Source organism: Felis catus, chromosome A1 (genome assembly GCF_018350175.1).
Source record: "Felis catus isolate Fca126 chromosome A1, F.catus_Fca126_mat1.0, whole genome shotgun sequence".
Lineage (NCBI taxonomy): Eukaryota > Metazoa > Chordata > Mammalia > Carnivora > Felidae > Felis > Felis catus.
The window spans coordinates 234,595,792-234,621,129 of NC_058368.1; the positions used below are offsets into that span (position 1 = coordinate 234,595,792).

The 25,338-nt window shown below is 52.5% G+C and overlaps 1 protein-coding gene across 5 annotated transcripts in view; it reads left to right on the forward strand.

The window, feature by feature from the left end:
• The first annotated feature begins 7,858 nt into the window (after positions 1-7,858).
• MED10 (mediator complex subunit 10) overlaps positions 7,859-25,338 on the forward strand; it is a 175,424-nt gene continuing 157,944 nt past the window's right edge. The window contains exons 1-4 of one of the 5 annotated variants that reach the window (XM_023239703.2): positions 7,862-8,056; positions 9,384-9,467; positions 12,127-12,229; positions 24,999-25,147. In XM_023239703.2, coding sequence (XP_023095471.1) covers positions 7,935-8,056; positions 9,384-9,467; positions 12,127-12,229; positions 24,999-25,142 — 453 coding nt within the window. In that variant the 5' untranslated portion in view covers positions 7,862-7,934 and the 3' untranslated portion in view covers positions 25,143-25,147. Of the gene's footprint in view, positions 8,057-9,383; positions 9,468-12,126; positions 12,230-14,375; positions 15,022-24,998; positions 25,148-25,338 lie in introns of those variants that run through there. The other 4 variants (XM_023239705.2, XM_023239698.2, XM_045039062.1 and 1 more) reach the window with 4 other exon arrangements.

Genomic DNA, 25,338 nt, shown 5'->3' on the forward strand with positions numbered 1-25,338 from the left:
GTCTTAACAGTTTATGTTCCTCTGTTTGTATGACTTGCTAAAGAGTTAGATGCCTCACTCTATCCATCCCTAATTCTGCAATGTTATCCTGCCCTCTCTTGAATTTGTGTCATGTTTTGCATAGAAACTTGATTATGAAAGTTAACTGCATGCTTGCATTTCCCGATTGGCTCATATGCCAATCTGTAGGCCATACGAGTATAATCTTATCTTGTTGCTTTTCAAATCTTGGTCACAGGTTGATTACACAGAATTCTAGATAGATCCACAAACGTTGCATAGAAAAGAAAACAGAAGAACTATCTTAGGGTTTCTCAATAGTTCTCAGTGTAAAAACATGAGACAATTTCTATTTTTTATTGCATAAGGCATTCCCTCTCTTTGACATGCGAACCTAATAGAATGAATGGAGTATCTAATTGATTTCAACACTCATGCGCTAATGTGGAACTTGGGGGAAAAACAGTATCAGCATCCTCTACCAACTGGAATTATTCCGCCTCCCAATTTTGTCTTTAGGGAAAACCTTCTGGCTCACATTTGGCCATGTATGGTTCAAATTATAGTAGCTTCCTCTTAGGGTTATGAAGAATAAATAAAATGATCTATATAAAATGCTCAGTAGAGTGCTAGATATTACCATTGTATGATCATGACCACCATCATCACCATCAAAACAACAGAGTTGCAAATCTTCCCTTCTGCTAGAACTGCTAATGTGCTGAAATCCACAAAATGAAAAGCAGAAACCACTTATTTCGCCCTCTTGGTACAATAGCTGCTTTTTTTTTAAATTTAACTTAAGCTGAATCTGGTTCTCAGAATAAATTAGAGTGAATGGCAAAAAATGTCCCAAATGGCATCAGTGAGGGTCATGAGTGCTGATAGAGGAATAATGGGAATGAAAAAAAAAAAAAAAAGGATGAAAAAAACAGCCTCCAGATCCCAAGGTCACGAAGTATTAGAAGTTAGGAAATTTCCCAGGGGCGGACCAAGTCAGCTTCAGAGGGAAAACAAATGGCCAAGTGTACGGGCAGCAGCACTCTGTGGGTTTCTGCAGGCAGCGTCCTAACAGGTACATCCTCTGACTTGCCGGGATTTTCTGACTTAATTCCATTTACATCTGGAGCCTGGGGTGCTTCCATTTCAAAACATTTCTTACCACAAATCAACAGCACTCAGGATGCTAAGTAAAAAAGCAGCCACTGTTTAGTTGTTTAAGGAGACAAGGGAAAATTTTGGTGCCGGGTTTCATGGGTTGGAGATGCTTTGGCTTCCAGCAGAGAACAGCAGTCAACAGAACAGTAATTTTGGATTAAGTGATCCAGAAGAACTTTTATTTTATTTTATTTTATTTTATTTTATTTTATTTTAGAGAGAGAGAGCATGCATGCATGAATGGGGGAGGGGGCAAAGGGAGAGAGAGAGAGAGAATGAGAACTTTAAGCAGACTTTGTGCTCAGTGCAGAGCCCCCAAAGGGGCTCGATCCCATGACCCTGAGATCATGACCTGAGCCAAAATCCAGAGTGAGACACTCAACCGACTGAGCCACCCAGGTGCCCCTAGAAGTACTTTTTAACTCTCTTGTATTTAATGGACCTCAATGGTTCCATTTGGGATGGTTTTAAAAGTCTGACTTTACAACCTTCCATTTCTTTTTTTTTTAAGTTTATTTATTTTGAGAGAGAGAGAGAGAACAGGGGAGGGGCAGAGAGAAAGAGAAAGAGAGAATCTCAAGCACTGTCAGCACAGACCCCAATGAGAGCCTCGAACTTGCAAACTGTGAGGTCAGGACCTGAGCTGAAATCAAGAGTCAGAGGCTTAACCGGCTTAACCAGGGCACCCCACAACCTTCCATTCTTGCTCTCACTCTAGCCCATGCAAACAGGAGGAGAGGGGAAGGAGAAAAGTCTATGGGGATGAAATTGGTAATTGGCAGACTAATCACGGATCACAAAAGTGTCGGGACTGATAGCACGGTCTCACTCATCGCGATCTAGCCCTGAGTTAACCACCCTGTGGTTACAACACAGAAAGCTAGGGCTAGTGTTCCTGAACAAAAGAGGAAGGTGTTAGGGGTTGAATTTTTTCCCCCGCGCCCAAAGATACCTAACACCCAGTACCTCCGAATGTGACTTTATTTGGAATTAGGGTTCTTCCAGATGTAATCAAGTTAAAATAAGGTCATTTGGGTGGGCCCTAACCTGATCTGACTGGTGTCCTTATAAAAGGGGAAATTTGAACACAGACATACAGGACAAGTGTTGTGCAAACATGAAAGCAGAGATTAGGGTGATGCTTCGACAAGCCACAGAATCCAAAGATGACCAGCAACCGCCAGAAGCCAGGAGAGAGGCATGGAACAGATTCTTCTCACAGCCTCAGGACCCGACCCTTGCAACACCTTGATCTTGCTCCTATAGACTCCAGAACTGTGAGACAATACATTTTTCTTGTCTAAGCCCCCTGACTATGATATTTTGTTACAGCAGTGCTAGGGAACTAATACAAAGGGTAGCATGATCACAAACTCGGGGCACCTTAATTAGGAAGGACCAGAATAGCAGAGCAGAACAGGAACCCCGCCTCAGGACAAAGCTGCTCTTAGAAGCTGGCCCCGTGGGGGGCTATCGATGCAAAATTCAGCAGACAGCAGAAAGCACTCAGGAAGCACTGGATAAAAGAACAGCGCAAATACAGGACAGGGGCGTGGCGGAGGGGCCAGAAGTTAAAACCACAGAAGCACAGATTTCTCTTAATTATTTGGAAAGCAAGTTGAGGTCCGGGTCTACCCAACAGGAGAGGGCAGCTTCCTGAGGGGTCACAGTCATAACAGGAAAACAGGCGTTTGGTTTCCTTATGCCGATTTCTTGGTCTCCTTTTCCCTCGGCCTTCGGATGATCAAAAATCATTTACGGAGTGAGTTCGCCTATGTTTGGGACACTGGGGGATGTGTAAGTGTAGAATGCTTAAATACAGCTGGGACGCTGAGGCATGAAACACCCAGGAGTGTTAAGGACAATTCAGGGGCCACGCGGAAGTTCAGTGTCAGAAGAGGCAGACAGCGATCGCTTCGGCAGCACATAGGCTAAAACTGGAACGATTCGGAGAAGATCAGCATGGCCCCTGCCTTCCACATTAAAAACGGAGGCTGATGATAGGGAGGCCACAAACGACAGCAAGGCTCCGTCCATGGTTGCCGTGCAGTGGCCCAACTCCAGGGCGACGCTTAATAGTTGGGGCGACCTTGGACACCCTGGCTGTGTCCATAACTCGGATGGAAATGTTCCTGAAATTTCCTGGCTATGTCCGATGCCTTCAGGAAGTTTTTCAAGACTGTCCTTTCTTAGGTTTAGAAAGTTTCTTTCGTTCTCCGGTTTCCCAGAGGTGTTTTTGTGCTCGTTTTTGTTTTTGTTGTTTTTTTAGATCATAAATCTGGTTGGATTTTTTCAAATGTCTATTTTTTTAAAAATCTACCTGACATGTGTTTCTCCTTCAGTCTTCAATGGACTTAGTTATATAATAGATGTTATGGTGGTGAACCTTTCCTGCAGTCCTAGGAAAGGCCCAATAGATCATTCTTTGTTTTCACTGTGAGGTGGGACAGGTTGTATTTTCCAAGAATGGGCTTCAGTAATATCTCCTACTTTACCTGCTCTTCCAACAGTATGATTTCTTGCCTCTTCCACTGATGGATCGCCTTCACGGTCTTTCCCTGGGAATCTAGCTATGCCACAGCTGTGGTGGAGGTGGCATAGTGGGACTTCTGAGGCTAGGTCATAAAAGGTTCTGCCCGCTTCTCCTGAGCTGTGTGCTCCCGGAACCCACTGGCATGATGTGAGGAAGCTCCAAAGCCCACAGAGAAGCACGGAGGTGAGCTGTGGTCTCTGGCTTACCGTCGGCTAAGCTCTCAGCTCACATCCACTACCAACGTGGTGGCCACGTGCGTGAGATCCCTCAGTCCCAGGTAAGCCAGCCCAGCCGATGTGACAAGGAACAGAGGCAAGCTGTGAATGCCATACACAGCCCACACCGCAGATTTGAGAGCAAGATAGAGGATGGTTGTATTTTAAGCCACTGAGTTTTAGGGAGGTTTGTTATGCAGAAATAAATGATAAGTGATACATAATAACTGATTTTCTGCTATTTTATTTAGGATTTTTGCATTTATTTTCAGAAGGAGAATTGACTGATATTTCTTCCTTTCTCCCTTCCTTCCTTCTTTCCTTCCTTCCTTCCTTCCTTCCTTCCTTCCTTCCTCCCTCCCTCCCTCCCTCCCTTTCCTTCCTTCCTCCCTTCCTTCTCTCCTTTATTTCTTTCCACTGTCCTTGTTGTCTGCTTTTTAATATCAAAGTTATATAACCCCTTAAAAATGAGCTGGGATATATTTCTTGTTTTTCTAGCCTTGGAGAGCATTCAGGTAACTTGGAAATTATTTTTCCTTCATGTTTGATTAAAAAGAGATGAACTAGTGTAAAAAGCTGTCTGGGCTTGATACTTTTCATTTCTTTGAAAGAGATTTTTTTGTCTACTGGCCAGCTTATTGAAAGATTAGGATCTATTCTGATTTCCTATCAGGTCAAATTAGGTCAATTTTCATAAGTATCCTAGAAAACTGTGACATCCTCCAACGTTTTGAAACAGGGACATATAAGTTTCATTGTAACTGAATTATGTCCCCTCATTCATGTATAATATTGTTGATTTTCTGTCTCTCGGCCTCCCTGATGGGACTGGCTGGAAGTATGTCTATTTGATTTTTATTCATCTTTTCAGCTATAAGCTTTTTTTTTTTTTACTGCTTATCTTTTGGCTTCTAGTGAAAGTAGAAAGAAAACGAATGAAATCGTTTTCATTTTCATCATTACCTGTCTTTATCACTCCTTTCCATATAATTTCTGGGCTCGTGATTTCTCTTCCTTTTTTTTTTTGTTTTGTTTTTTTTACTTTTTGAGTTGAACCCATAGCTTATTATTTCTGGGCAATTTCCCCTCAAAGTATAGCTTTAGAACCAAAGCAGACGTTTGATAAGAAAGGCTTGTCATTCAGTTCCAAATATTTTACACTTTCCCCTTTAACTCGAATTACCATGGCATGTATCAACCACATGGAGACGTCTTTGGTGGTGAATGAAAGAGGTGCCATTAGCAATCTCCAGGATGACAACCAACCAGTGGGTCTTGCCCATGCAAATTCAGATGTATGGGCACCCATAGATTATTTCAGAGTGTGTTTTGGTTTTCAAGTGTGTGTGTGTGTATGTGTGTGTGTGTGTGTGTGTGTGTGTGTGTGTGTAAAGAGCAAATAACTTCATTGATTTCTGTTATAATTACACTGAAGTCAGAAAGTCGGGTCTATGTAATAAAATTTGGAATTTGCTGAAACTTCCTTTGTGGTCTAGTGAGTGGTCCCGTTTTTATAAATATACCACATGTGCTTGGAAACAATTTGTTTTCAGGGTTCCCTGTTCTCACAGATCCCATTAATTGGCCCTCTTATTCAAATCCTCTATCTATATATCTACTTCATTTATCATGTTCTGATAGAGGCATTCTAAATCTCCTGTTATGATTATGGATTTTCAATGATACCTCATTATTTATCAATTTTTGTGCTAGATATCATAAAGCTGTTTTGTTAGTCGCTTATAGATTCATATTACATCATCTTCGTGGTTTCTTCCCTTTGTCAGGAAAACGATCTTTCTACCTTTTATGAATTTTTGATTTTATATGCTTTCACAACTTTCATTTGGTTGCTGGCATATCTATTGTATCCCGTCTCTTCAACCTTTCTGTGCGTTTGTTTTAGGTGTGCCCTTGAAAAACCGTGTACCTAGATTAAAACAGCAATCGTAACATCAGCAACATACGGCACTTCCAATTTGAGAGTCTGTGTTAAAACTAGTTGAATCTGCTTACATTTACTCTGATCACCAACACATTTGTTCTTTGCTTTGCATATTGTCTTTTTCTTGCCTTCTATTGAATTGATTATGTGTTCCTAATTCCCTTTCACCTGACCAGGTCGGACATTATATATTCTACTAAAGAGGGAACCTTAAATTTTTAAAATAAATACTGAACAAATTCTAATTTCCCATCAATATCTATCACTTTCTTATGAAATGGAGGACTGTTAACTTCGTATCCTGATCTCTCCCCAATCATCTTTTTCTTCTTTGACAAATATTTAATTTCTGCCTTGTCTGACAATCCCCCTGAGGTTAGTTGTTGTTGAATGGGGAGGGAAGTATTTTACCTAATATTTCTGTGTACTCAGAGCAGAACAGAGGCTTCCCATGGAAGTTTCGTACAGCACATCGATTGGAGTCCCTGATTTCAGTAAGTTTGACAAAGCAATTACCTTCACTGGGTGCCCATTTTTGGTCACACCTGGGAGAGAACATCTAGAAAAGGAGCTACCTCACTTTGCCTAAGACTCTAGGAACTGAAGAGGGAGGACGACGCATATGATGATATTTAGTAAAGGAGGAAATCACTGTAGTCTGAAGAGTCCAGAGCTAACCGCGGTTAGTCCTAGAAGAATGGGCAGAAAAGTTTCTTAAGAACAAGAGTGATGCGATCAAGGTGGAATTTCCTAAGATCAGTGAGCAGCAGCTTACCACAAGCTCCGTGCAGGAAGGGTTATTCTTTATAGATAGGGCAGTTTCATTAGAGCTGGCAGAAGTGGGGGAGGGCCTGCTTTCCGTAGGTGGCAGGAGTTAGGGAAGGAAGCGCTGAGTGGGAGGTGGTTGGAAGGAAGAATTTCAGGAGGTGGATGCTAGCTACACACGAGCGGAAGGAAGGGGGGCCCCCCGCGCTGACTGCAAGGGTTCCAACGGCGGGGCAGGGAAACCACCTTTGTTGGGCCTTTCATGGAAGCTTTTGGATTTCCATCTAGGTGGGGGTTTGTGAAGGCGCTGCACCGTATGGTGCATGGAGATGACTGGCCTCTGGTGGGACTGGCAGGAGTTAGTGCTGGAAGGCCTCAACTGTGACACCAGGCTTTAGTCACCCTGAGCTGTCCTGGCTGCTCGTGTACTCCTTTGGGGAAGGCAGATAGTTCGCTACTGGGAAAGTCGCAGGTCCAAAGCCCAGCATGAGCTGACTTTCAGTGCCAGGGCCAAGGCTGGGTGGCTCCAAGAGGGCCTGAGCCTGGCTGAGGGAGGCCAGCCTCCAGGGGAGCGGGTGGGGGTGGGGTGGGGGGGTGCCTGCTGGACTCTGCAAATAAAGAAATGCAGGAGTGAGTGGTATCCGAGATCTTAAAGATGGTTATGTCAGGGTGCAGGATTTCAGGTGTCTTTCCCTCTTTCTTCATTACATTTTTTCCTGTATTGTTTTAATTAATTGCAATGAGTAATTTGTATATTCAGAAAAAAAAAATCATTTTCCTCGTGGGGATAAGCTACTGTTTCCAAGCACTGCCTGTTGCGCTCGGGGTCTTAAACCAGTCTAATCTCAAGCAGGTGTCTGCACTCAATATTCCAAGTTGATGGACGAGAACGAAGGCTCAGAGGCTAGCTTGCGCAGGGCTAGGGGAGGCAGAACGAGGTGTCGCAGGTCCCCAGGGCTAGCTCCTGGCGGGCCTCAGAGCAACAGGGCAGTCTGAGGACTGACAACACCTGGGGACCCGGTTTAGCTGGAAGGATCCCGCTCACCTGGGCGGCTCGGGGCTGCTGGGGCGGGGCTGAGCTAGCTTCCGTCCCTCCCTGCTCTCGAGCTCCGCCCCTGCACGCCGATCCCGGCCCAGACCACGCCCCCAACGCTCGTCCCGCCCACAGCCTAGGTAGGTCCCGCCCCCCCCGGCCGCGAGAGTAGCCCCTCAGACCCCGCCTCCTGCCGCTGGAGGAAACGGAAGTGGCGGCGGGCTCGGGCGGAAGCAGGAAGCGGCGGAGCAGGACCACGCGCGGGGCGGTGTTTGTTGTGGGGCCATGGCGGAGAAGTTCGACCACCTCGAGGAGCACCTGGAGAAGTTCGTGGAGAACATCCGGCAGCTCGGCATCATCGTCAGCGACTTCCAGCCCAGCAGCCAGGCCGGGCTCAACCAGAAGCTGTGAGTGGCTGCCCGAGTCCGCGGGCGTCTGCCGGGGCTGGCGGGGCGGCGTCTGCCGGGAGTGGCGCCGGGGAGCCGGGGAGCCGGGGAGCCGGGCCGCGGGGGAGCCGGGGCCTGGCCGGGAGCCGCCCCTCTCCGCCGTCGTCTGGGCCTGGTCTCGCTCCAGGCTGTGCGCCCGGGGCGGGCTCGCCGCCGCCTCTTGCCGGCCCTCCTCCCTCCCGCTCTGCTTTGCTGCAACCTTTTCTTGGGGGCCCATTTGGAGACGTCACCATGGGCCGACTGTGCAGTTTCTGGGCCTGATAATCAAAGCCTGTCCTCGAGCGCGTGTGACTCCTTCCTTTTCTCCTGGGCCCTCCTGGGGAGTTCTGTCCCCGTCCCCAGAGGGGAGGCGGACTTCACGGGGGAGTGCACCGGATTGAGCCCCGGAAGGAGAGGGGTCTGAAACCACTTGCTGCGGAGGCCTGGATGTGGAGGAGTTGGATGGGGGAGGTGGTGAGGAAGGTTGCAGACCGTTTATTAACTTTTTTGGCAACAGCTCCGTGCTGGCCATGGTATTAGGCCCGGGGATGAACAAGAGGCAAATACGCGAACAGAATGTCCTGATGAAGGGCTCGGCTTTATAGGGGGTACAGACATCCAACATAATTGCAACCCAGCGTTACAAACCCAGTGCGGGGGGACTAGCCTGGTGATCTCTGAAGCCTCCAAAAGGAGGCTGAGATTGAACCAGCCAGGGATAGTTTTCTTACCCCCAGACTCGGAGGATGGGTTCTTAAGTGGGAGTCCGCTGCCCCGTGTGTTCTCTGAAATTGCACACAAAACTAGGTGGAAGTCAGGGTAATTGTTTTTGAGGGAAGATTGATAGTTTTCATCAGATTCTCAAAAGGGTTGGTTTCTGTCCCCCCGTATTGGCTGTTTTTACTTTAGAAAAGAAAGTCAAGGGTTGCCTGGGTGACTCAGTGGTTAAGCGTCTGCCTTCAGCTCAGGTCATGATCTCGCTGTTCATGAGTTCGAGCCTCACATCTGGCTCTGTGCTGTCTGCACAGAGCCTGCTTCAGATCCTCTGTCCCCTCCCTTTCTGCCCCTCCCCTGCGTGCGCTCACTCTCTCTCTCTCAAAAATAAATACATGAAAAAAGGAAGAAAGTCAGATACCTGAGGGTATTCTCCAACTCCAGAGCTTTCCTGGGAATTCTGTAGCTAAACAGAGCCATGCGCCTTGTTGGGGTAAGGAACTCTGTCTCCTGTGGAGTTCTAGTTGGCCGCCTGGGTGGTGTTCCTGCTGTCATGTGAATTAACCACATGGCCCATTTTTGTTTTTTCCCCCAGGAATTTTATCGTTACTGGCTTACAGGATATTGATAAGTGCAGGCAGCAGCTTCATGACATTACTGTGCCTTTAGAAGTTTTTGAGTAAGTATCATTCTTGATTTTCATTTGAGTAGAATTCTTGTTTAATGATGCTATAATGACTCCTTCAGCTACTGGCTTTTAGCACATTATAGGTGCTGGGGATAAGCCAGTGAAGATAGGCGAAAATTACTTGCTTTCAGGGAGCCTGTGTTTTAATGGGACTAAAAACTCAAAAAAAACCCCAAAACTACATATTGTTGAAAAAGAGTTAACATGTGAGTAAAGGTTTATTAAATATGCGAAAAACACCATAGGCTCTCAAAAGTCCATATCGCTTTTTTTCTTGAGGGATAAAAAGTTCTACTTGGGCTGTTATAAAACAAACAAACAAAAAAAAACTATAGGCAGAAACAGCATGAGAAGTAATTTGGTGTGATGTCTTTCAGGCTGCACTGGGAGTGCTAATTTTAGGAGATGGCAAATATCTGCTCTGGGGGGGGAAATAAAGGTTCTTAGACCAAGTGAAATTGGGAAGGCTGTTCACTGTTTGCTGCTGGAGAGCTGTGTGTGCCTGTCCTAGGCGTGGCCCAGAGAACGCCTCCAGGAAATAAAGTTACAGATTTGTTTAGTTCAGGTTTTATCACACTGATTTTACAGGTGAGAGAACTGGTAAGTAACTGCGTCGGGCTGTGTGGCTCCTAAGTGTCAGAGTTAAGAGAAAAATTCTGGACTCGTCCTTCCTTGCCCAGAGCCGATGTCTCTTGCCAGGCAGCGTCTCTCTCCGGAGGCGGAGCCAGCATTGATGGCAAGAGCGTGTCAGTCCTTTTGGCCTTAAAACTGCAAACGTTGAGTCACTAGATTTCCTTGGACAGTTAAGGGAAACGTTACCATTTTAACGTCGCGGAAAGGTCAGAGATGCAGGGCCTCGTGACAGCACAGCTCAGGAGCTGCCCACATAGACGGGACACACAGGCTGCACTCTTACTGCTCTTGGCCCTGTCCTTTCTCCCTGGCCATGGTGTTGCGTGTTCTTAGCGTGTTCTGTCAGCCCATCGAGTTCTCCGCGTGCGTGTGTTACGGCTTTAGGCTCCCGGACGGTGGCTGGCTGCCTGCCTGCCTGTGAATTGCAGGAACGTGGAGGCTAATTTGCTTTTCCTGAAGTGTCCTCATTAGTGCTGTTCTCGCCGTGAATGTGTGGGATGGATGTCAGGCCAGATGCCGGGTGACTGCCCCAGCCTTCTGAAGGGCCAGTGAGAGAAAGGGATGGGGACTGATTGTGTATGGGCAGCAGGCGGTGCGGCCTGGGCCGCCACGGCCACAGCCGGTGGGCAGAAGGGACGGTTGAGGTTCATCTGGGGCGTTGGGACCGCGATGGCCTCTGAGCTCTAACAAGTAGCAGATGAGAACTGTCGGTCGACGTGCACGATGTGGGAGGAGTTTCCGGGGTCTCAGGGGCCTTTTTTAGCTCACGCTTCCGGACAGGCACACTGACTGTGGCAGAGAGAAAACTGTAACCCGTGCTCCTCTCTCCGGGACTGGGGGTTGATGTGTCCGCGGGAGCGCACTTGGCCCTCGGGCCTGGACGGAGGGCCCCATCCGAACGCTGTTGCTGTTGAGACAGTACTTGTCTCGGACACTTGAGCCTGTCAGGTGTTTTGCTTCAGAATTGGATGTGTTTTGTTCAGAACTAACCCTAACTTGGCTTCTTTCATTCCATCATTTCAAAAACATTCCAATAAAATGGAATTTCTCAAACATGTGATGTATTGATTTTTTTATCTGTCATAATTAAAGGCCAGTTTTTATGCCATTAACAGTAACTGAACAGTGTTTTTTTGTTTTTTTGTTTTTTATCTCTGAAGTGACAGTTTTTTTTTGTTGGAGCATGAATTGGATTTCGTAGCCGTGATTTCTTTTCCTCTGTAATGAGTAATTAGTGTAGCTGAAGGGTATGAAGGTCTGTGAGGTGCGGAAGCGGGCACGTGGCCCACGGCTGGTAAACGTGGATATTCATCCAGCCAGTGCGCTTGGTGAAGTCTGCAGGGGAATGAAGACATCTTGGGGACAAGTGTCAGAAATCTCAAAAACAGCTCTACAATTTAGAAACAATTGGAGAGAATCCCTCTGTTCAATTCATGTTACTTGGGTGTATTTAGGGAAGCGGTGTGTCAGGGCCCCCGCCCCCCAAAAGTGGTACAACAGTTTGTGTGTAATCTTGGGGCCGGCAGGGCTGGGGCTGCCCCGTGCACAGCTCCCCGGCTGCTCCGGCAGCCCCCAGGCTCCTCTGCAAAGGGGACTGATGGAGTGCGCCCCCCCCCCCCCACCGGAGTGGAGGCCACATCTTGGCGAGAACCCCTCCCCTCCCCAGCCTGAAACCCTGGCTCACGTCGGTCCTCTCTTTGTCGAGAGCTGCCTGACCTTACAGGTTATTGTGAGGGTCAAGGGAACTGAAGCAGAGCAAACGCTGAGGATGTGAAGCTCGCTTGGGTTGTAAGTGGTCATTGCTTGATTGCGTGAGTCAGTCGCGCTATTAGAAGTCATAGATCACATCATCTGTACTTGCGTAAATGGAAGCATCCTGATTCACTTGGTTCCCGGGCACTGTTTCGTCCAAACAAGGCCGTGTGACGTTGTATGCGCTCGCTCCTTTCTGTCCCTGAGAAAACTGAGAATAGGTGTCAGCCAGGAGAACGTTAATGGAGGTGTTTGCTGTCTCCAGATACATAGATCAAGGCCGAAACCCCCAACTCTACACCAAAGAGTGCCTGGAGAGGGCCCTGGCCAGGAATGAACAGGTGAAAGGCAAGATCGACACCATGAAGGTAAGGCGCTTGTGAGCACAAACTAAGGTCCGAATGTGAAGAGATCCTTACAAAGCAGATTTGGCCGATAGACTTGTTCCTTTCCACACGTGGTAAAACGTGCACTATTTCACACGGTGGCACAGCTGAGACCTCTGTGTGTAACGGGCGGTAAGTAACACAGAGCAGTGGAGGGCCTGGTCGGGGGGACGGGACGCAGCAGGTGGCGGCCTGCCTTTTAGGAGAGCCCAGGCGAATTCTCGTGACGGTTCCTTGTCGCCGGCCAGCCGTTGGCGTAAGACCAACTGCAGGTTTGTACTTTGCTGCTTTTTGATGCCGTCTGTTCTGCCGTTTCCTGGAATGATGGTCCCGGGGCTTAGAAGGTTCCGAAATCTTTATCCCCTGCTCCTTGTTCAGTGCTTGTCTCCAGCGCCTGGCTCCAGGCCCGTTCGTGCTGTGGCCCCTGTCCTCAGCGCTCCACAGAGCACTTCTCTGTATGTTCTTTGCTTTGATGAGAACTAGAAAATTCCATGCATCTTGGACGTGAAATATGCGGGGCTATTTTTTTTTTTTTAATTTCCATTGACTGAGTGGTGGTTCAGATTGGGGTGCGTGGTTCTTCCTTTCCCGCGCTGCGCCGTCCCCCCGTCGCCCGTGCGTGCTGGCTTCGTGCCGCGAGCTCCCGCCTCCACCCACTCCTCACCCCTGCCTGGCTGCCCGGCCTCGTGTCCCCCTCCCTCCTGTTCCCTCTCGCGCGGCCTTCTCTGGAGCCCTGGCCTGTCCTCTGCACCCACCGTCCTCGGGGCTCAGCCTGCGTCTCCTCCTCAGGCCTTGGGGACCAACCTTTCCATGGGGGCGCCTGAGGAGGATGCCCCTCTTCCCTTCCCCTCCCATCTCGTCATGGCAGCCTGGGCTCCAGCACCTTGGGGACAAGAGTTGTGTCCCTGCTGGGGCCCAGCGCCCACTGAGTGCCAGGCCGATAACTCGTGTGTGCGGGGATGGCCACGCGGTGACCTCGGGGCTCGGGGCCCAGGGCTCTGTGGCTGAGCGCGGGGAAGGAGCAGAGAGGCCCTGCTTGGGTGACCGTGACGACTTTGTCACCTGCTGCCCTGGGTCACCGGGCTTCCTAACGTCCCCCCCGGTGACCCGTCCTGGTGCCGGGTAGCCTGCCCTGCGCGTGGCACTGCTGTGATGGTCTGTGTGGTGCCCGCAGCTTCCTTCCTGTTTTGTCAGTTTGGGGTGCGTTGCCCTTGAGCTCAGCGTCGCCCGCAGGACATCAGGCCGTGGTGGCCGGTGCCCTTGTGAGCAAGTGGACGGGTTGTGGGCCGTGTGCGCTCGGCTCCCGCTTTGGCCTTGCCCTGGTCGACTCCAGCGCCGCGGACGGTGCGGGGATCCCTGCGGGCGGTGACGCATGGGGACTGTGACCTTCAGCGCGCATCCATCTCCATCATCGGAGATCTGTGCGGGTCTCGTGGCGCAGTTCCGTGGCCTTCTTCTGCCCCGCGGACCGTGTGTTTAACCTTGCCCGAGTTCCAGCTTAGACGGTGGTTGTGTTGAGGTGCAGTGTCCCTTGAGAACATGTGTGAGGTCTGCTCGTGTCTGTAGAGCTGCCTTTCAGTGTGACTCTCAAGGAAAGGCTTTCAGATGCTGGCAGGTACTTCGCTGCTTTTCAGACTGGATTAGACAAGTGTGAGGCGGATAAGTAGGATCAAGAAGCCGCAGCATTTGCAGTAGAGAGGTTTCCAGGTGCTCCGAAAGCTTGGATCAAGCTGTTTGCACACAGCGAGTTTGACGTGGTTTGAGTTAATAATTGCTTAGTTAAATATTGTGTGAGGATTCCCGTTACGTGTGTTGTCTGCAAAAGTCGTTTCCACGGGTGTGGCTGGCATCTCACAGGAGGGGCTTTTCTAGTTGAAGTATTTATGTTGTGCTCATGGATTCCTCTCTCAGATAGTTTGTTAACGTACCTCTAACACAGTTCTAAGCTCATAGGCATTGCTCATAGCCGGGTCATGAGCAGGCAGTGTGGATGGCCGCTTATGCAAAGGGAAGGCACAGTTTCTGTTCTTTTGAGTTTGAGGCTTGGGGGGTGGGGAGTAAGTAGTCTGCAACTTGGGTGACGGGTCACCAACAAAGATACTTTGATGCTGTATGTTTTTCTTCTTAGAAATTTAAAAGCCTGTTGATTCAAGAACTTTCTAAAGTATTCCCTGAAGACATGGCTAAATATCGAAGCATCCGAGGGGAGGACCACCCCCCTTCCTAACTTCACCGTCCTGCTTTCTGAAGACCCTCCTGGTCTTGTGTGAGTCGCTGTGACCTTCAGGCAGGCTGGGACTGACCGCGGCACCAGTGTGGCTTTCTCGGGTCCGTCCTCCAGCCACCCTGTCCTCGTCCTTGGCCCTGGGGGACGGTGGGGCCCGGAGGGCTGGCAGAGCTGTGCCCCCGGCTGCCCCTCTGTCCCCGATGTGCGTCTGTTCGGTCCCTGAGCTTTCAAATGGCTGGGGATCGCACGTCTTTGAGTGCGATGCATTTAATTGTCCACAGCAGAGTAGTCTCGGGAATATTCGCTATAATGGTTAAATTAAGTTTTTAAAAATCCACCTAATGGTTTTCTTTTTATGTGCTGTTTCTTTTCCATTTTACCATGGTTTCACACCTTAAAACAAAGAAAAATTGCTTTTATTTGAGCAATACTTTGAGTTGGTTTTGTGTTTTATATTTTCAGTTATGGTGCATAAAGAATGTGTTCAGTGTAACCGTACATGGATTTCGATTAGACGTAAGCACATAATAAAGCCTTTAAGTATTTACATGATGTATTCCGTGCAGTTATTTTTATAACATTTTATAGTGTAGTACAGTATATCTTGTAAACCGTCAACTGTTGCTTCCCCCAAAGTGTGAGTAATATTCATACAATTTGTTCTCCAGGCAGAATTCTGGAGCCGCCTGGGGGCTCAGTCCGTGAAGTGTCTGACTCTTGGTTTTGGCTCCGGTCACGATCTCAGTGTTTGTGAGATTGAGCCCTGTGTCGGGCTCTGCACTGACCGTGCAGGGCCTGCTTGGGATTCTATCTCTCCCTTTCCCTCTGTGCCCCTCCCCTGTTCGCCTGCATGCTCTCTCGCTCTCTTTCTCTCTCAAAATAAATAAACATTAAAAAATACAGAGCAGCATTGTGATTTCCTGCAGCCGGTTTCCTAGAGGGTGTACCATCCTGAGAGAGGCGGCTTCACGGACACCAGTGAAATGGCCCAGGGCTGTGCCTTTCAGCCGCAGGATGTGCAGGTCCCGGGAGCCTGGTTCCTCGTAAACTCGGGCGATTCTCCTGGGGCAGGACAGCGGCCGTGAGGAGGGATCCTTGGAGTGGGATGAGCACTGAACACAGGGACCTGCTCCGGAACGTCTGCCTGTGCCCTGGGAGTTTTGTGTGGCTGCTGAAACAGAGCGCCACAAACCGGGTGGCTTAAAACAATGGAGGCTGAGCTTCTGGTTCCAGAGACCGGAAATCAAGGTGTTGGCAGCGGGGGGGGGGGGGGGGGGGGGGGGGGGGGGGGGCGGGGCGGGTCCTACCCGCCTCCCGCGGGGTTCTGGTGGCTCCGGGTGCTCCTGAGGCAGCGCTGCCCCGATCTGCGCCTGTGTTCACGTGGCTCTGTCTTCTCCACGTGTCTCCCCCGTCTCTCCCAGTGATGTTTGTTGCTGGGCTTAGGTCCCACCTGGACAATCCAGGTCCAGAATCTTAATCGCACCTGCGAAGACTTTCAAAATAAGGTGACATTCACAGGGTCCAAGGGGACACACCTTCCTGGGGGCCACCACTCACCCACACGGTGCCCTGTTTGGCAGGTCCGGCCGTCAAGTGCCCTGGCTTTGCTGCTGGGGGGCTGCCGTGTCTGCACCCCCAGATCCGCTCAAAGCGGGCTGCTGCCTGCGTGACTGCCTGATGAGCCCGTCACCTGGGGCCACGGGCCACAAATTGAGTTTGAAGCTGCGGGCTGGTGAAGACGGTGAAGCTATGTGTGTCTAGGTGGAGACAGAATGATACTTTTTCCTTCTTCCGTAAGATCTTTTTCTACGTTTTGAAAGCCAATACTAAGTTGTGCAAAAAAGGAAGACACAGGCATTATGGTTTGGGGACGAGGAAGCAGCATTGTGGGTGACGGTGGTGGAAGTTACAGAGACCCAGATACAGGCACATACACATGGATCCAGACACACACACACACACACGGACCCACACAGGCACATGCACACGGATCCAGACAGACACAGACGCACAGACACACACACACAGAAGCACGTACACACAGATCCAGACGGACGTGGCCGCGTGCATTGACACAGACACGTCAGTGACGACTGCATTAGTGCAGGTGTGCTGGGGCCGGGGCGGGGGGTGCGAGGGAAGGCAGTGTGTGAAAAGGCAGTGACTGGAGCCCAGCTGCAGCTTGGGGGAGCTTTGGGATCCTGAGGACGGAGGCTCCGGAAGGGCACTGCAGCCTCCGTGGCAGCCTTGGGAAGCCCTGTGTCACGCCCACGGGAGGAACGGTAGCGTGAAGTGACCAAAGCCACACTTCCTCATCTGGGTGCGGAGCCTGCCGGCCTTCTCCTGAGCGGAGGACCTGTCCTCTCTGGTGGCACGTGCCGTGCCAGCTCCCACCGGTTCTTTATGTGAGTACGGCCTCCCAAAGCAGACATTTAAAATGGGTTCCGATTTTTGGGTAAGTGCGCTGCAAACACAGAGAGACGGGACGCACACGTCCATTTAATTGTAAGACACGTTGGAGGGCGCCTGGGTGGCCCAGTCGGTTAAGCGTCTGACTCTTGATTTCGGCTCAGGTCATGATCTCGGGTTTGTGAGATCCAGCCTCGCATCGGGCTCTGCTCTGACCTTGCAGAGCCTGCTCGGGTTTCCCTGTCTCCCTCGCTCTCTGCCCCTCCCCTGCCTGCAGTCTCTCCGTCCCTCTCAAAATAAACAAACAAACTTAAACCACGTTGGAAGTACAGGCAGAGGACAGCTCTAAATCACCGGCCATCGTTTTGGGCTTTAGTTCCATCTGTGCGCGGGATTGCATCCTGCCTCATCCACCAGTGACGGGAGGGGAGGGCCACCTGCATAGGAACCGTCTGGGTCACAAGCGGACTAAATGGTGGCACAGTGCCGTCCCAAGCCTGACCTCTAATCTGGTGCTCAGGAGCAGAGGGCTGTGTTACTGACCTGACGTGGTAGCAGCCTTGAGTATCAGTGGGGCGGGAACGAGCCTCGTCGGGGGCCGGCTGACGATGGCCTGTGCTGTGGGGCTGCAGAAGGAGGGACGGGGCCAGCCCTGTCCTTCTGGTCTTTGCACTGGAGGGTTGGTTTTCACCACATGGACTCAGGAGCTCAACTTGGACTTAAAAATGATTCCTCCAAAGGAGGTGAAGTCTGTTGGGTTCGGGGTGTCCGAGATGAACCGCTTGGAGGCATTCTTGGGAACCCTGCCCCATCCCACCGGGAGCCTTGTGGAGGCCTGGGTGTGTGGGCACCCCGGTGGCCCTGCCCGCCCCACATCAGGCCGTCCCACGGTGCCAGGCGTTGAGGCAGAGGGCTGGCCTCCAGACACACACTGCGGAGGGGATCTGGCTGCCGCCGACTTTGGGAGCGCGAGAGCGCGTGGCCACAGACCCCACGGAGAAAACAAAGCTGTTGCCCCTCCAAGCCTGCGTGGTGGCAGGGATGGCTGATGGGGATCAATCACTGACTGTCCTCTCCTTTCACCCTCAGGCCACATTCGCGAGGCCTCTCTCATTCCCGCTGAGAGGGTTAGTGAACCTGGGACAGAAGGTGTGTTCCTAGGGTCTTGTACCCCCCAGGGGGTCTGTGCTCAGAGGCCACCGGTGAGGGGACCAGTGTGCTGCAGGAGAGGTGCTGGGGACAGTGGGCAGGACTTGGCCGGGGCTCCCAGGGAGGAGTGAAAAGACGCGGTGGGGACGTGCCTGCCGGCCTGTGCAGCCAGTAATGCCTTCTGTTTGCAGGAACTCCGATTGCCTCGTGCACCTGGAACCACCCCCCCCCCCCCCCCAAGGCCGGCCAGTGCCGCTCTCGCTGCTGGCATGGAGGGGAATGTGCTCGGACAGTTGTTCAGGAGGGGCGTGGGCAGGGCGGTGGGTGCCGGTTGTGGTCCGTGGTCCCCGATCCGTGCCACGCGGAAGGCACCGTCTGTCCTGGCTCTGGAAGAGCCACGCAGGGAGCAGGGACCTCAAGGAACCCCACCGGGGGTGTTCCAGGCCCAGATCTGCAATTCGGTGTCGATGGTGGCCCCTAAGTCACAGAGGTAGCCAAAATAATAACCGTAGGATTCCCGTGGGTCTAACGATAGACGTGCAAATACGTGTGTGCCCGCCTGCGTTTCTACACTGTGTGATGCATCACGAGCACCATGTGTATACAGACACACGCGTGCATGTACGTATACACGTCCATAGAGTCCCCACCCCCTCCAAATCCACATGTCCTAACCGCCAGTGTGGCTGTATTTAGAGATGGGACCTCCGAGGACGTTAAGTACGGTTAAGTGAGGTCGTAGTGTGGGGTCCTAATCAAATAGGATCGACGGCACCAGAGGAAGAAGAGGAAGGACGCTGGCGGGCTTGAAAGTCCACGTGGGGACACGGCAGGGACAGGGGGCCGTCTACAATGCACCAGGACCCGACCTCGGCAGCCCCATTGCCGACCTCTAGCCTCCAGAGCCGTGAGGAGCGGATGCCAGAGGTTGAAGCCGTCCGCCTGTGGTGCTTTGTTGGCAGCAGCTGAGCTGGCCGGGACACACCCGTGCACTCTGTGCTTGGGACACGACAGCTTATCCATCTGCAGACCAAGACCAACCGACCGATAATGATCAGTCAATAAAGAGTCACACACTTTTATGATTTCTCTGTTAAATTTTACTTAGTCTGATTGCTAGTCTCGGTTCCCAGAGCCACTGTCTGATTATTTTGCCCATCACACCCAGCTCGTCCACGCAGTGGGGTGCTTTACACTGGCTGGAGGAGGGGGAGGGGGGAGGGGGGAGGGGGGAGGAGGAGGAGGAAGAAGAGGGTGGTGGGGGAGGGGCAGGGGGAAGGGGAGGAGGAGTAGGAAGCAGAGGAGGAGGAGGAGGAGGAGGAGGAGGAAGAGGGTGGTTGGGGGAGGAGGGGGAGGAGGAGGGGGAAGAAGAGGGAGGTGGGGGAGGAGGGGGAAGGGGAGGAGGAGGAGGAAGGGGAGGAGGAGGAGGGGAAGGGGAGGAGGGGGAGGAGGAGGAGAGGGAAGGGGAGGGGGAGGAGGAGGAGGAGGAAGAGTGTGGTCCCATGGCATCTCCACCGCGGGCAACCACAGCCTGCTTGGAGAAGACAAGACTCAGGTCCTTTGTTATCTTCTTGGAGCTTTTCCAGCCTAGACACGCAGTCTGGGCAGAAGGGAGACAGACTGCTCCTCGAGGTGGGCACAGACCAATGGGGGGCACAAGAGCTGTCTTCTTTGCCATTTTTGGTGGGGGGGGGGCGCCGTTAGGATAATGAGGGTGGGAAGGGAGGCCAGCCTCGCTCTGCAGCTGAACACACACAGGCTGAGGAAACAAGGGATGTGCTGACGGAATATTTATTCCTGGCTTTATTTATAGCATCGTCTGGTGCAGAATCAGAAATCCGCTAAGCAGCAGATAGGTGGGGCCGTCCCTCCCGTGTCCCGCCGCTGCTGGCACTTTGTGGGCTCTGGGGCTTCGTTTCCTCCCGCAGCCCTGACCCGTGTTCTGCTCCGACTCCCGCAGTCCGGTCGTCGGGTTCTGTGGCCGAGTTACAGTCTGCGAGGCCTTTTACTGCCCGGTAAACGAAGAAGGGACTCGTGTGCGAGAGAAGCCGGATTGTGAGAATCTGTCTTTCAGGAGGGCTTTCCCACCTTTCCATTTTTGTTGGGGAATGGTGTCTCACCTGGGCTGGGATTTCTCACTAGGACCCAGAGGCATTTACTTTGTCCACTTTCTTTTCAAGTTTCAAAGGCTTTTAGGGCATGAGCAATCTTAGGTAGAATAATGGCACCAATAATGCTTTAAAACTTACAGTGTTGTATAACTTATCTCATTGGATAATTGCAATATACATTGAAAATAACTACGTACGCGTGTGCGTGTATAATTTCATTGCTTTCATTTTGTTAGTTTTATTTGGTTGCCATCATTATTAGCCTCTATCACTCTTACAGGTGTGTAGGCAGCACATTAGGGAAGGTTCAGCTAACAATTGTGAAAAAAGATGGGGCTTAGATTTCTTTCTCCCGTGGCAAGCGATTTGAAGTTGTCTGCCCAGAGCAGCTACAGCCCCTCCCAAGCATTAACCAGGCTCCACAGCCATACATCTTTGTCAATGCCACTTGTAGCAAATGGTCTTGCCTTCACATCACAAGATGGCTGCTCTCCCTCCGGGCACAGCGACTGCATTCCAGGCAGGGAGAACGTAGAAGAGGAATGGGCAAAGGGTGACAGAAAGACCGCGACCGCGGAGGCCTCGCCGTTTCATTCTGGAGGAACTGTGTCCTTGAGGGGCTTGTACCGCGTCTCATTGGCCAGGATGGTGTCTCTTGGGCACCCCGAATCGCGAGGGTGGCGAGGGGATCTAGATCTTAGCTTTTACGGCCTGTAGGGCAGAGGCAGGCCAGGAGGGAGGGGACTGGGAAAGGGAGCTGTCAGGTGACCTACAGGGCCCCTTCTGGCACATTCAGGACATGAGACCTGGATTTCCAGGTAGCAGGTGCTGACGTCGATTCTTTCCCGCAGAAGCTTACTTGTAGGGGTAACTTAAGGCCAAAACCTTAAATTTCGTGGAAGTAAATTTAGATCCCAGATGCAGCGCTAGGAGTGTTTCAAGTTTAGTTTACTTGGCGCACACGTGGTGTCTTTTGTATTACGAGCCGCAGGTACAAAGCTACGTGTGGTCCCGCTGCGTGGACAGCGTGTGGAAGGAGAAGGGGCAGGATGCAGGGCCCTCCCCAGGCTCATCCCGGGCGCCGGGGGATAATCTGGACGCCAGAGATCAAGAGCAGGTGGAGCCTGTGACCCACTTCTCCTTTCGCCAGGGAGCTGAGTGGCCTCGGCAGTGCCTTGCCCCAGGTCCTTGTCACGCCTCTGACCCGGCTTCACCGTCGTCCCTGCCCGTGTGGTCCTTCTTAGTGGCTCCAGAGGCCGCCGCGGCCAGTGCTGGCTCTGGTCCTCCAAGGCCAGGTGGAGGAGCCCCGGGTCCCTGAGCTGCAAGAGCCTTGGGTGCCCCGTGGTTCTAAAGCGTCCTGCAGCTGGAGGGGGCGGGGGAGGGGAAGCGGGGGCCTGGGGAGCGTGGGGACAGCCATCGGCCTCTTCAGAGCCCACTGCCCCACGCGTTCCCCGCTTCTCCCCAACATCTGCCGTCACCTCTTCCACGTCCTTGTGTTCTCCCTTCTCCAGGCTGGGTTCCTGCAGGGTCTGCTGCCCTCCAGCCCCACCCCTGCCCCGCTTCTTCCGGCGAAGGCCCTGAGCTCTGTCCAGACCGTCTCAGCTGCCCTCCTAGGGAGGCGCCGAGTGTGAGATGCGCTCAGGATGAAGGAGAGACTGGTCTTTTCCGCCCCGTCCTCCCTTCCCGCCCTCTCTGTGTGCTACCCCAGGCGACACTGCAGGACCCTTCTGTTAACTGGGCGGGGCCCCACATTCGGGGACCTGTGCACGTATTGTAGCCTGTGGGCATCCCGTGTGTGCCGAGGCATTTATGAATTTGCGAGTGTGTGCAGATGGGAGCGTTTAGTGTCCCAAAGGGAGGCTAACACGGCTGTCGGCGGATTTAATCAAAGGAAGCAGCTGGGGCCCCGGCAGAGAGCAGAACAGGAGATGGGCCTTTCATGTAAACTGTCTTCTGACCTCTTTAAGTTCGAGATGGGCGTGGAAAGCCGAAGGCCCGTCTTCAGCGTATATCCTGCCCCACGGTGAAGCCGACGGCGTTGCAGGAGCAAATGGAGGCCGTCATTACTGTTATTAATAACCGTTTACTCACCGTGCGCAGTGTGCAGCCAGGCTCTTCGCACAGAGCATCGCGGCCTCCCCACATAGAGAAGGCGGGCCACGCGGTATCGATCTGGACCGGTTTTTCTTCCTGCGTCTCGTGTTAAGCTTCAGCGGTCTTGTTTGTACAAGTGTACAGCAAGCGAAATCAGAGAGCGTGCTTAGCGCTGTTATCTCACGTGCTTGTTTTCCACCTTGAAAAATGCAGGCAGTACGGTGTGAATGGCATATTCCAGCCCCCAGCTTATTAAATCCAGATACCTTCCCGGCAACCACAGATGCTCTAAGTACACGTCCACGCTTCTCCTCATACAGAAGCATGTGTGGGTGGCTCAGTCGGTTAAGCGTCCGACTTCGGCTCAGGTCATGATCTCACGGGTCGTGACTTGGAGCCCCGCGAAGCGCTCCCTACTGTCAGCACAGAGCTCCCTTTGGATTCTCTGTCCCCACCCCCCCGCCCCCCTGCTCGCGCTCTCTTTCTCTCTCTCAAAATAAACAAACTTCAAAAAATACAAACAGGATCACATTATACACACTGTTCAGCATCTCACTGTTTTTACTTACAGTATCTCTGGAGATGCCCTCCCGTCAGCATGTGAGGGGCCACCTCAGGCTGGCACCAGAGCCTTGTCCCCAGGATGCGCTGCCCGGCACCCACACTGTCTCCGTCGGGTGGTCCTTGGGCCCTTCTGTCTCAGCTGTAGCACAGATACCACAGGATGCACCTTTGTTCAGCACCGACGACATCGGAGGGTATCCCTTGAGATTAATTTCTTGAAGGGGAGTTGCACGTATATACATTTTCATAATTATTGCCAGATTGCTAGCCAGAGAGAGGCCCCGAGTAGGTCTCCCAGCGTGGAGCTCGGAAGCCCTGAGCCGGGACTGACCTCCGAGTGGCTGAGCACCTGTTCTCTGGACCCTCTGCACAGGCGGGCAGACCTCCAAAGCTCAAGGTCTTCTGGGTGTCCTTCCAGCGGTCGTGTACGTGTGCCGAGGCCGTGTGCGTGCTCGCTCCCTTAATCCCCCAAATAGTCCGGAAAATCTCCCCGGGCTGGGACGTGTGGGTCCCGGGAGCACTGGAAGTGCTTGGGGAGGTGCAGGCCCCACAGCGATGGCCGTGTCCGGCCAAGGAAATCAGAGATGTGTCCCCTTCTCGCCTTCCAGACACGGGCGTCCACGTTCATGCAGGAGGCCGGCTGGGGAGGAGGGATGCAGACCCCGAACAAGCCGGCCCCGACTCTTGTGTGGCTCGGAGGCCGTGGTTGGAACAAGGGGAAGGGTGGCTCTGTGTGCACTTGGCCGGCTCATGCCAAGGTCAGTACGTCCATTTCTGCTTTCAAATAGCTTCAGTGCACCCCTGGTCAGAAATACAGTTTACATCCCCTTCCAGGACCACCTACCCAAAGCTTCACAGAATCATAACTACTTTGGCCATACGTGTGAGCTTTGACCTACCCGATCCTCCCCTTCCCCTCCCTTCCCCTCCCCTCCTTTCTTTCTCCTTCTCTTCCCAGAAGCAATGGTGATCCACTAAATTGGGTTCACAGCCCATGGAGGGGCCCCTACCTGCCGGGGGAAAAGTATGCTGTGCTCCCCCAGTGTTCTTGTGATGAGAGGCGCAGTGTTGATTCAAGCCACCCAAGGTTAAAAACGGCTGAATCTCACCGCTCTGTCATCAGTCCTCTGTCCTCACGCATGTCTGCCCCTGCCGTTTGGCCTTCCTCCGGCCAGCTGGCCTTGGTTGACCCATGGCTGGGTGCCCTGCATAGGTCTGACATGAAGGAGGCCCTGTGGGCCCAGAGTGACGCTCTCGGACCTGGTGGCTCCTTCCCCCATCTGTGTGACGTCTGCAAGGAATGGGCTGTGGATCAGACGGTCACCCAGGGCACAGGTGAGAGGTCCGTGCATGTGGAAGGCTTCTTCCCAGGAAGGGTGAGGAGGAGGAAGAGAAGGACACTGACACTGAAGGAAGGTTATTGTCACAACGGTTCTGTCCTCCCCACTTGGCCATGGAAGCGGATCCGGAGAAGCTGAGTCCCGGCCGAGGGCCCAGGCCGGCGGAACTGGCTTGGAGCTGGGCTGCCTTGCCCCAAGCTGGAGAGCTGGCTGCGGCTGTCCACGGAAGGCTGTCCTTCCGTGGACAGCCCTTTTCCTCTGTAGCTGCTGGTGTGGCTCTGGCCGTGTAGTAGGCACCGGTCGGGCTGTGGACAGCCCGGGAACATGCCGTGCGCGTGGCCTTTCAGAGCGGCCTGCTGGCACCACGGAGCCGGGAGAGGTCCGTTTCTTTTGGGAGCAAAGCAGCGCCGATCTGTAACCACACTCTTGGAAATGGGACACTGCCCTCTAAGGACACCTCATTTGACCGGACGGCCGCCTGTCCCCGAAGATGTCCTCTGAGGTGGGCAGCCCACGACCGGCCTCCTGCAGCCCCTGTCCTCTCCACCCTCTCGGCACATGGCTCCTACCCCTGGAGTTGGCGGGGGGGGGGTCATGGCAGATGGAGCCCTCGGGAACCGCTCGCTCAGACGGAGGAGGCTGAGGTCCAGAGGGGCTTTGCAAAAAGAGCTCTGGGATGGATGCTGGGATGTTGTCTCTCAAGATCGCTGTGAAGAGGTGAGTGATCCCAGCCGTAGGAGCGGAAGGTAAAGGAGTAGGACGGAGAAGGAGCAGGGAGAGAGACTGCTTCCGGGAGACTGCTTCCGGTCCTGGGCCAGGGCCTCATGGGAGGCGAAATCCTGTGCTTACATCCCCAGGCTTTCGCGGGGCACGAGACGTGGAGCGCGCTGCCACCGGACCAGCCACGAGCAAGCTTCTCAGCTCCCGTGTCTTCCTCGAGGGCCGTTAATGATACGGATCTGAGATACTTTGAGGTTCCCCTCTCAGTCGCTGCGACTTGAACTACGTACGTCTTACCCGAAGCTCCTCTCCGTTCTCTAAACGTCTGTTTGGTTTCAGCTGAAGACCAAATGTTGGAATTCTCCTTTCTCTTGATTTCTAGTGTCAGTGACCCCAGTGTGGATCACTCCTCCCCCGTTGTCTTCCACCCACGCACCGTCTCACTATGCCCTGGCTGCTGTCTTCCCAGCCAGGGCT